This window comes from Haliotis rubra, unplaced genomic scaffold (assembly GCF_003918875.1).
Source record: "Haliotis rubra isolate DU_JTF1 unplaced genomic scaffold, ASM391887v1 Scf503, whole genome shotgun sequence".
Lineage (NCBI taxonomy): Eukaryota > Metazoa > Mollusca > Gastropoda > Lepetellida > Haliotidae > Haliotis > Haliotis rubra.
The window spans coordinates 36,951-49,569 of NW_025767195.1; the positions used below are offsets into that span (position 1 = coordinate 36,951).

Here is a 12,619-nt window from a genome sequence, read left to right on the forward strand (position 1 = left end):
TTATGTCAACATGATTATACATATGTAGCAATTTGTTTGAGCTGAATGTCGGCTGAGTAAACACAATCACCCCTTCCCACTGCTTACACTTTCAGTGTTATAATGTATATTTTGAATATTGTTCAGATACCTATTAACGAAACTATTTTTATTATCTACAATTAGCCTTGGTCAATATATCATTTACAAGGATATAGGCAATAAATTTTCTTTTTCTTTTGTTTATTTTATTTATTTATTTTGTTTGTTTGAAGAATAGTTCGCACAAGACATAGACACGTTTAGCGTAGTACACAATATTATAAACCTTTACACAAGAGTTATATGAAACGTATGCATAACTGCTACATGTACTTTAGTTCTCATGATGTGCAAATAGAGGATATTTGCATTTACTTTAGATTGATGACAAACAGGTCCGCGTGTTGTCCAAATGAAGAGACACAGTCAAACCATCTAATATATTATCGAGCAGGGGAGATAACTCCCAACTGTAACTACGTGTCATGATTGAGTCTCCTGCACTGAAGTGTTCAACCTAAAGCCACTCAGCCTGGTGTTGAGTCAATAATGTAAACCGTTGTTGACATATGTTCCTTGTTTCAGGTAACGTATCACATCATCACCATCATCTTACAGCATACCTTTGTATAAAACATTCACCCCTATTCGAATATCATCCCCTACTCTGGAGCCCTGAAATCAGGACACTTGAGGTTCCTCTTGATTTCCTTTGTGACATATTTGATGTCATTTTATACAGACCAGTGAAAATCCCGGGTTAGAATTGATTTTCAGCAACCCATTCTTGTTGTTAGAGGCGACTAACGGGATCGGGTGGTCAGGCTCGCTAACTGGGTTGACACATGTCATCGTATCCCAATTGCGTAAATCGATGCTCATGCTGTTGATCACTTGTTTGTCTGGTCCAGACTCGATTATTTACAGACCGCCGCCATATAGCTGTAATATTGCTGAGTGCGGCGTAAAACTAAACTCACTCATTCATTTCATGCACATCACTTATTTCAGGGATGCTACTAGTCTACTGATGACAACAAAAGACATTTTATTTTTTAATGATTGTAAAAAAAAAGTCAACATTGTTAACTGCTTTGTTTCCAGTGTCAGTGTTTGCCAATCTGGAAGCTGTTTTTATATACTATAAGAAATTCTGTTCAGAAGGACATGAAAACTTAGGATACAATGCTATTGAGGATATGGGTCAGTTAAAGTGCACAGATCTGTTGTGTTGTGGGGAGTGTCAGGGTCAGTGTGTTCATTCTCTAACTGTGTTAATAGTTGTCTTGCATCTCTAGTTGACAGCTTCTGTGTGCAACAACTTTACATTTGAACGTTAATGTCAACAGACAAGGTGTCTGCCAATGTGACTGTGGGTCAGAGTGCACACCTGTGCAGGTGTTGACGGCAGGTAAATTTGCAACACAACAAGAGACAATTGTCTTGTGTCCTGTCTGAGTCGATCTCTGTTGTAGGGAGGGCAATACGAGCGCAGCTCGAGGAATTTATGGAGGAGGGTAAAAAATAACGTTTGCTTAACAGTTGTACATTAAATTGTGGGTCTCTTCTTGTGTTTGAGTTTAGCTGCCTCTCAGTTTTCTGCAATTTGGTTCACGTTTAAAATATCTGACATGTTTAATTGCTAATTATTTGATAAGGGGATCCAGACAAGCTCCAGGTTGACTTCCATTTGTGTTGTTTGCTGTGGGCTGTTGTGACATTCATGATATCGGCCACTGGTTTGACCGACTTTTTGTCTGTGACCCAGGCAGTCTGTATGTCTGTCAGCCTGTGTGTCCAATTCTCTCTGCAGAACCCTAAAACTGTTTCTTCATGTGATATTAAACTAATGTCAGTCAAGTGACTTAGTGCCTTTAGTTGTTTAGGCATATTTGATTTATTTTTAGACGATCAATGGTTTATTTTCCAAATATATTATGTTTAATTTCAAGCAGGGGTGTTTAATAGTCTGATGAAACATGCTTAAAAATTACTAAAAACATACTGGTAACTGAACAAAGGAGGAAGAGCAAGTGTATAGCGTACTTAAAGGTCACATGCAACAAAAAAATCAAACATAGTTAAAACACAATTATCACTTATTCATGACATATAATATACATTGCTGGTTATGAAAAAACATATAAACAAAATTATAAGCGTACAATCGCAAATCAAAAGTGCAATATTGTGTACTTGGGTTTACTTCCCAAGAAACGAAGCAGCCGGGATACCGAACCCAGTCAGAGCGAGTGGGTGTGCACTCAAGTGTAATGGCTGGTTCATTTGCAGATGCTCTCACGGCTCATTGTGTGTGTATATATAGAGATGTTGGGTTTTGTAAATACGTGCTCATTTTTTGTGTATAACATTTTGCAATCAACCGACATCATAACATGTCATGTGTTCAAGTATCACACCTGCCTGTCTGCGTAATTACATAATGTGACAGAGACCGAACTCGGGCCATAAATCAATGCATTTTGTTTATGGTGTATAGCCTGATTGGTGTTAAGTTTAAATTGCATGTGGTCAGCGATAGCAGCTGTGTATTGAATATTGTCATTAGCAGACAGGCAGGCAGACACACTATAATGTCAATAAAACAAGACATTGAGTTTTGTCTGTGACAACGACATATCTATATCACAGTTAGAAATTCCGTCAACGCTAAATAATGACATTGCTTTTAAGTATCGAACTGAGAAAGTGACTCGGTAAGAAGAACGTGTGGTGAAATAGACAAATGAAATTATATAAACAGTTAATTTACTGTCATAACATATAAAAAGGACCGCCTCCGTGGTGTAGTGGTTAGAGCGCCCGCCCGGAGAGCGGAAGGTCGCGGGTTCGATCCCCAACTGCGTCATACCAAAAAGACGTTAAAATATGGTACTTGTTGGTCCCTGCCTGGCGCTCGGCATTAATGGGTACAACAAGGACTGGTCGGCTCGGAGTCAGTATAATGTGTCTGAGTGGGGTATTCATGCTTCACTGCGGCATGGTATCACAGTGGGCTAGCACTATAAAACCAGCTCAGTCTGGGCTAGTACAAGCAGCCGCACTTACACATAGACACGCATTCACGTCATCATATGAGCGAAATATTCTCAAGCACGACGTTAAACCCAATTTCACCTCACCTCACCTCACCTCACATATAAAAAGCTCGCACTGTGAGATATTAACAAAACATTAGAAAAATAGCTCACACCAAAGCCTTCACCGAGTATTCACCAGACAACCCGCTTCCAAGCTGCGCGAACCTATTTCACTGCGCGCGTGCTATGGAGCGCAGCCCAGCTGTTGAAACAAGTTTTCCCCCGAAAAGTCGGGGGGGAATTAGTGAATCGTTTGAACTCCGATTTCGTCGCGGGTTTTTTCATCGCATTATTTTTCAACTATATAAGTTTAATTTGCATTTTTGACGATTTGTTTCGGTAAGTCCATACCGAAAGGTATCAGAATCTGCAAAGTTGTGTTTTACGTTGCATGTGACCTTTAAGGAAATGGTTAACTCATAACTGTTGGAAGGGGGTGGGATAGCCTTGTTGTTGAAGCATTCTTTCATGCTGAAGAATTAGTTTTGGTTCCTTACCTGGATACAATGCGTGGAGCCTATTTCTGGCGTTCTGTGTCGTTATATTGCTGGAATATTTGCTAAAAGCGACATAAAACCACCTCACTAACTTACGGATACACTGTTACCTTTACAAGTTAAGGTAGCATATTTGGGCACTGGAGCTTGAAAATGTAGATACATATATTTATATGGAATCCAGGACAAAATCCAATTGGACAAAATCCACCCGGACAAAATCCACCCCAAAATTGCAACCTAGGACAAAATCCACCCCTAATAAATTCCACCCTAAGAAAAAGAAAAATAATGACATGTTTAGTCACAGAAATGAATTTTATTCATATCAGTCATTCATAATCGATAACATAAAAACCCAAAATACATATGTAAGCTCATTTTTGCATATATAAATATGACAATTGCACATTTTCACATTTCACATTTATTAATCATTCATGCATTAATACATATATAAATATGACAACAGCATATATTTTCACACTTTCAGACATATCTATGACTAAACATCTTGCCAAATTTCAACAACGCAAACAAGACAGCAAGACAATTTCCGTTGGGAACACTCCCACCTAATTGTTGACTTGCTCTCTTTCTTCTCAAACTCATTGAAAAGTATGTTCTATCAAAACATGAGTATAAAGGGCTCAAATCAGGCTTGCAAAAACATCTTAATTCTTTAAGGGGATTACGTAATGATCAAAGTGTGAGACTGCTTAATGAAACATGAAAGAGGATTAAGTAGTGATCAAAATGTGACAAATGGAGAAACCTTTAATGTTTGAACATCTAGGAACAACAGCCAATTAGGAAAACGTAAATACTATCAAAACAATGCTTGCAATGCTTGAGCAAAACAACTTGATCAAAGATCAGGACACACTAAAACTTTTAACAATAGCAATTTGAGAAGGGTGGATTTAGTCCATTTCTTTGTTAAGAAGAGGTGGATTTTGTGGGGTGGCAATTTTGGGGTGGATTTTGTCCGGGTGGATTTTGTCCAGGTGGATTTTGTCCAGGTGGATTTTGTCCGGTCACCATTTAGATGTATGGCATTGGTTTGACGTTGAGTATGATGTGATAATAACTGCAGTTATGGTTCAGAACACTAATTACCAATAGTGATTAACATTGATTATAACAAACATGTTTAAAACATCAATAATTTCATATAATGGTTACATATTATGAGCAATGATACATTACAGAATTAAAATTACACGACTCAAAATTGTTTGTTTATTTACACCTATTTACCAAAACATAAATTTATGATTTGACCACAAAATGAGCCAAAATCCCATGACACCTAAAATAAAGTATTAGGGCCAGATCTTCTAGAGTTATGATGATCGTAAGCCTGTGTAAAAGTAAGGGCTTTACAATCATCTTAGCACTAATATCTCTCTTAGAACTGGAGTTAGCCTCTTATGAAGTTAATTATGTTTTCAGATGTGGACTCCATACATCTTCTCAGTGTGTCCGCGGATGGGGATCACGTTGCCGTGGCCGACCACAAGAAGAGGGTACGAGTCTACAACATTACCAGCAAACAGGTGAGGATCACTACAGGGGATCACAGAGATGACAACGTCTACGATTTTATCGTAGTTGCTACAAATTTTTGCCTAAAACTACGCCAATATGATTGCACTAGAAATTCTACGAAATGTGATAAAAATTCATTAAAATTTTGATATATAGACTCTTCATCGATTAAATACATTTTCACCAAAATGAGACGACAAGAAGAAATGTAATGCTGATAATTTGTAAATCTGCTATGGGAGGTATGTGAAATTAAAGCTTCACTCTTGATTAATGTCATGTTGTCTTTCTCAGAATCCATCATGATTTTAAGTACAGTTGACAACTAATTTTATGGTCAAACTTCTAATTTTGATCCTTGAAACTACTATTTGCAACACTTGGCATCTCTGGGATGGGATGGACAAAATGGCTCCTGTAGACATACTGATCATAGCACTGCAATAGTTGCGATGTCATACTTATTGCAGTGGGACTGTGGAAAGGAGTTGAGGGCTCGATTGTACAAAGCACTCTTAGTGCTATGACTGTCGTAAGCCTTTGTTAACGTATGAGAGTTACGATCACCTTAGCGTCAGATAGCTTTGTGCAGTAGTGGCCAGGATTGTTTGTATATTGTGAAAGAGTTCCGCAGTCATGAGTAACAGGGTGTGATGAAGTCACACAATCAGCCTACAACTGATGGGACACAGGTGGTTCAGTGGGTAAGTGTTTGTTTGATCAGAGCTTGGATCCCAGTTTGATCCTACACTGGATACCCCTGGTTCCAGTCAACCCCAGAACAGCCAGGTATATGAACTACCAACTGAGTGGCCATATTTGGAATATTGTCCAACCAGCTCACCTGAATGTCATTTACTGCCTACCCGGCATCAGTGGTATTACTTGCCTGTAGACGTCTTCACAAAACACGAGTGATGAAGCTGGAACTTCACATACTTATTCCCATAGAAGATGACACCAGAATTTGTTCATGATGACTGGGATCTGATTAACAATATGGCCACCTTTCCACCATATTGAATGAGTTATTTATAGCCATTACTCCATCACTAGGGAAGCCTAGTGGTTAAAGTGTTCACTCGTCACGTCAAAGACCTGGGTTTGATTCCCCACGTGGGTACAATGTGTGAAGCCCATTTCTGGTGTCCCCCGCCGTGATGTGACAGGAATATTGCTAAAAGCAGCATAAAACTAAAGTCACTCATATTTGGTCAAAATGTATGAAAATACATTTCCTCATCCATATTTTTGTTTGCTTTTAGTAAACATGTTGATTAACGTTTGTTTTTCACACTCTTTGAACTGTTTAAGTTTGTAGTTTATGTCCTAGTTGAAAATAGATTTCAAAGCAAAAGCATCAGAGAGGTTTTTTTGTCTTGATTGAGCTGACCCAGCGTCATATCAGTGTATGAAATAAGGCACGTCTGACTTCCCGAGACGGGCTAGATTTCTGACGGATGGTCTAAATTTACAGCAAGCCTTTTACCGATGGTCTGGTAAATTTTTTTAGATGTCCCATACATCTGAGTAAATTCACCATATCTTGGTGTCTGGTTTGGTTAAATCCAGTCTGCCTGGTTTTCTGGCTTATTTCATACACTGATGATATACCTTTAAGATTGTTCAAAAGCTGCATTAAACCTCTCTCACCCACTCACACACTCACTCACTCACACGCCCACCCTACCACTCACTCTACCACCCTACCACTCTGTCACTCACTCACTCACTCACTCCCCATGCTACCACTCTCTCACTCACTTACTCACTGTTCCAGTTATATAACTTACCAAGTCAAAAGACCCAGCCGTGTGCGATGACCTTCTCTGCCGGTCGAAACAACTTTGTGTTGTGCACTGCGACAACTCCATCTTGGAATACAATGTGAACAAGTCGGAGCTGACCAAGTGGTGTCGGAGTCACAGTCAGAGCCTGCCAGGTCACTGGAGGAACAGGAAGAGCATCATCACCCAGATCTCCCCAGACCCGCGTAACCCCCAACATTACTTCTTTCATGATGAAGAAGTCTTCTGCATTCTGGATAAATCCAAGGTGAAAACTCTCATGTAGACTCTCAGGATCACAAGCTAAGACAAAGCAAGTCACGGTACTTTAGTGGTGTATCAGGATACAGTCAAATCCCGATGAGTCGAATCGCTGGGGACCAAGTAATAAATTCGACTTATCCATGTATTCGAGACATAGGTATGTCTATGAGGGTAGAAAAAAAGATGATCCAGTCCTAATTCCTCCGCCTAAGCATTTGTTTATCTAATGATTACCATATCACTTATCAGTTCCAGTCTGATTAGCACAGACAGTGATTTCCCGTAAAATCACTAATCTGCCTTTTCAACTCACCCGTCAATGGCGGAAAGGTGTGAGCCGTGCTGGTTTGTTAATTGGATCAGGTTGCTACACCAATCAACTTCTCATTGACTGACTTCGGCTTATGTATACAAGATTGCTGTTGTTTGAATCTTATGGGACCAACTTTCCTTTTCGAGTCATCGTGTATATTTATGAGACGAATTCGTGTAACCGGTATTCAAATGATCACAACTATAACAGGGAATGGTCGGGACCGACAGGCACTTCGAGTTATGCATAATATTCGAGACACCGGCATTCGACTCATCGGGATTTGACTGTATTTATATACTGGCCAAAAATAGTTAGGGATATATGTAAATTTTGAAATTATGAATAATGATCTATTTATTCATTGTCACACTGATAAAATATCAATCATAAAAATACCAACATCCCTAACCTATTTTGTCCAGTATATCACGAGGATCCCTGATACATCGATGTATTGCCACAAGAGACGATATATGCCTATATACTCACATAACTTACTGAGAAAACTAAAAACTTTAGAAAACTTAAACCGAATGTAAGCGACTGAGCACATTATGGTGGAAGGGTTTTATTACTGTATCCAGTATTTGAAGGTTTGTACAGTTTAAGGGTTTATTCTTTCAAATTGTGTTCAGCTGAAAGTTGTAAGGAGTATTGCTTTAGGAATAGAAAGGGAGTCTCTTTGAAATCCTTCTGAATTATAGGAGTTTGTTTGTATCTGTTATCTTTGTTGCATGAACAAAGGAGTTGGTGTATAAGTCAAAGAGTGTGAACATTTGTAGAATACTTGTCTTCCAGTAATTGAAATATATTTCAGTTTCAAAATTTATTCATATTAGATCAAGGTATACTGAATATGTTTGATTCTACTTTCTTAAGCATTAAATGCTGAAATTTTATTAGATCAACAGCTTTTTAAGCGTGAGCAAATATAACACAAGTTCTGCTGTACAACAAATAAAGTTTCAGTCATTTATCTATCATATCTGTTCTGTTTTAGAAATTGTAAAGTATCGGGATACGTATTGTATCGCCACCATTGTAATGTGATGATAATTGTCTCACAGGTTCCTTGCCAGTACTTGTCTCATTAAACTGGTATCGGGATATATCGTCTTGCCACTTAGGCCACGATGCACAGCTCTACTGTAGGTAGGGTCGCGAAGGTGGTACAGAATCTATATTTGTGGGTATGAATCCGAGACTTGGAGATATTGTAGGCACTGACAGCTACCAAGTAGTCTAATTCTTCGGTAACCTGTTTGCAGCCAATGGTCGTACCTGGTAAGAAGATAAAAAGACATAAAAGCAAGCATATAGACACAACCGACACAGCTTTCTCCTACAGCTCAAAATACAAGGTAAGGCTGCATCCTCCATGTGTTCTCATTGACCTCCCTCACTCACTCTGTGTAAGGACCGCCTCCGTGGTGTAGTGGTTAGAGCATCCGCCCGGAGAGCAGAAGGTCGTGGGTTCGATCCCCAACTGCGTCATACCCAAAAGACATTAAAATATGGTACTTGTTGGTCCCTGCCTGGCGCTCGGCATTAATGGGTACAACAAGGACTGGTCGACTCAGAGTCAGTATAATGTGTCTGAGTGGGGTATTCATGCTTCACTGCGGCATGGTATCTCAGTGGGCTAGCACTATAAAACCAGCTTCAGTCTGGGCTAGTACAAGCAGCCGCACATTCACATACATACGCATGCACATCGTCATATGAGCGAAATATTCTCATGTACGATGTTAAACCCAATCTCACCTCACCTCACCTCACCTCACTCTGTGTAAGACTGGTGTTCAGTCTATACTGCAAGTGGTTATGTTCGCATGTCTTTCTCACTATGCATGCATTCTTTCAGGCTTTTATACTTTTGAGTAAAGTTATTGCTTTAGTCATGATATGCATTGTAGGCTGTTTAATTTGGGTATCTCATGGTCAGTACCCCAGGAGAAAACGCCTTCAATTGATTAAGGTATAGTCAGTTTGGAATGGCATTTACTGATTGCAGCTGATTATACTGGAGATGGAGACCTCAGTAACTGCTTTGTCTAGTCCCGAACTTAAACTTATTAACCTCTGTAACATAGCTGCAGTTTTGTCGTCTGACATTAAACATACCTCACTCAACCTCTCTTTGTAGATTTTTTTATTTTTCAGCGAAAAGTACAAATAAATATCAGTGCACAGTCCAGTGTGCAAAATAGTTTCCAAATTTTGCTGACCAGTCGGGCTAGCTATGCCTGAGAGTTACGAGCCCACTAGATAATTCACTAGCCCGAAATTTGAATGTAGAAACTAAGTAAAAGATTACAAAAATAGATGAGAATAAGATATTGTCGGCATGACATGGGTTTCATCATTAAGCTGCTAATATGATGAACATTTTTATCAGGCCATAATTTTACATGATTTAAAATTGTATTATAACTTAACAAGTAAGAGAGAGTGATATATTTACAAAATGATCCCATGAAACTTCGCTAGCCAGTCGGGCCAGTGACAGTGGAGATTTACTGGCCCGATTGGATTTTTACTAGCCTCGTGCTAGTAGGCTAGTGGCTATTTCGCACACTGGCACATCTCACCTCAAAGATAACTATGTATCTATCAAGTTTTGTTTCTTTGTTGTTCAACATCGCACTCAGCAAAATGAAGGATGCACCAACTTGTGCATGGTATTTTTGATGTTCATACTCGCTGTGTCGCCTCTGATGGGAGGCTTTGACAGGCAGTGATGGAATTCTGGGTCAGAAAAAGATCCCTATCACAAATTCCATACAATTTTTGTGCTGTTCATTTCCCTTACCAACTAAAAATGTTGTAAAATATCCCCAAATGTTAGTCAAGATGAAGTACCAAATGCAAGTTGATTCCTAAAGTAAATAGTCTGTCGTAAGTGTCCCTGTACATGGGCAGTTATTTGTTGAATGAGTATTGCTTCTAAAAATATTTCCATGTCACAACCAGGGACAACCAGGGGATTTGAACCAGGGCTTTCAGTGGGGGCAAGCAAATGCTTCAACCATTAGGCCACCCTACTACTCTATAGTGAGTGAGTTTATTTTATGCCGCTTAAAGCAATATTCCAACAATATCACAGCAGGGGACACCAGAAATGGGCTTCACACATTGTACCCATGTGTGGAATCGAACCCGGGTCTTTGGCATGACGAGTGTACACTTTAACCACTAGGCTACCCCACCGCTACTACTACTGTATAAAAATATGTATCTGCTTCCTTATACTGGTATATTATTTTCAACCAGTCTGTAGGAATGCATGAAGGATGTGGAAGTTTTTGATATAATGATGTGAATGTGTTTTTGCAGTACATCTTATACCTGGAGCCTCTCACAGAGGACTGGATGGTTGCCGTTGAACGGACCCCAGTTGCAGTCACAGACACCCTTCCAGCCACACTTCGACAAAAGAAGTTTGGTACATGATGGACCTTCATGGAAGTATTACACGAGAGACTTGAGTGGGATGGGTTCTGAGTTGAAGAATAATCCTGCTTCATGACATATATGTCCTGCCGACTTTGTACAGGGGGTATACAAAATTTCTAATTATCACCAAGATGTTTTCAAGGTAGAAACTTTATTTCGATTTCTTGTCCATAAGATTTTTCTACATAGTCACCTTCCAGAGTTACACATTTCTCCCAACATTTCTTGACCTTGCACAGACGGCCTGAATAGAATCCCTGATATCATGAAAACCATCCCTCCACCTCTTCAATGACCTCATTGGTATCGTCAAAACGGAGTCCACATCTTGGCTCAACTGTGTGGCACATATGACCGGTTTGAAAATGCCTTTTCTATCTCACAACAGTATCATAAGATATCTGCACCAAAAACAGATTTCATCTCCTCGTGAATGTGTCGGGCAGTGCAACCCTTCAAGTGCAAAAACTTGATAACGCTGCGTGCCTCCATTTTCTCCATACATGGGGTTACTCATGTTTTGGGTCAACTTGCACAAGATTGAATTAAGTGATGTAAATAGTTTTTGGTCCATTAACTAGATAAGAATCACTGATGTTACCTTCAAATTTTCATAATTTCTCAATAAATTCATGGCAATAATTAGAACTTTTTTATATCCCCTCGTATCCAGAGGTTACCGAACTGAAGGAGTGGACTCCAAACAGTGTTACAGGGCTGAATTGTCATGGATATTCTTGTTACTGAAATAAATACATATATACTACCTTCTTCTCAGGTCATATGTTGACCTAAGTTTGGCATGCAAGACTGACTGACTGAGTTTGGTTTTACACCGCTTTTAGCAATATTCCAGCAACATCACGGCAGGGGACACCAGAAAAGGGCTTCACACATTGTACCCATGTGGGGATTCGAACCCGGGTCTTCGGCGTGACGAGCCAATGCTTTAACCATTAGGCTAGCCCACCGCCCCTTGGCATGCAAGAATACAGAGATAGTTGAATGTGTACATGAAACATTGTTTTAGAATGTCACTCTCAGCAGTATTCCAGCTATATGGAAATATGTAATTTATCAAGTCTGGACCAGATCACATGCTGAGTATCATCGAACTGCCTTCTTGAAATCCACTTTCATGCATCCACCTTATCAGAGAGCCAGATCACCAGCTCATTAATTTGCCTCTTGCAACAAACCTAGGCTACTAAACACACCCCATGAAGATCCGGGTTAGAATTTATCTGCAATTGTAAGAGGCGACTTATGTCCCTAACTGCATAGATTGATGCTCATGCTGTTGACCACTGGATTGTCTGGTCCAGATTCGATTATTTACAGATTGCTGCCATATAGCGGGAATATTGCTGAGTGCGGCATTAAACAACAACCGAACCAACCATCACAAATTCTGACCTGGATGTTTATGGACAATGATACTGAATCACTTTGAAAATGCATGTACATTGTATACAATTATTTTGTGATATTTTGCAAAATTGGCCATTAAAAAGCAAATTAAATTGTTTTGATGTTTGTGCAGGTTACATCTCATTTTGATGTTTGGAGATGAACTGAAGCAGAGAAAATAGATATTTTCTTATTTGAAGTTGATTGACTATGCAC

General features: G+C 39.4%; 1 protein-coding gene across 1 annotated transcript in view; it reads left to right on the forward strand.

Annotated features, from left to right (window-relative positions):
* LOC124291956 (U3 small nucleolar RNA-associated protein 4 homolog) overlaps positions 1–11,759 on the forward strand; it is a 31,468-nt gene extending 19,709 nt beyond the window's left edge. The window contains 5 exon segments of the mRNA XM_046729042.1: positions 5,075–5,178; positions 6,951–7,052; positions 7,055–7,225; positions 8,806–8,898; positions 10,874–11,759. Of these exon segments, the coding sequence (XP_046584998.1) occupies positions 5,075–5,178; positions 6,951–7,052; positions 7,055–7,225; positions 8,806–8,898; positions 10,874–10,990 (587 nt within the window). The 3' untranslated portion in view covers positions 10,991–11,759.
* The last annotated feature ends 860 nt before the right edge of the window (positions 11,760–12,619 follow it).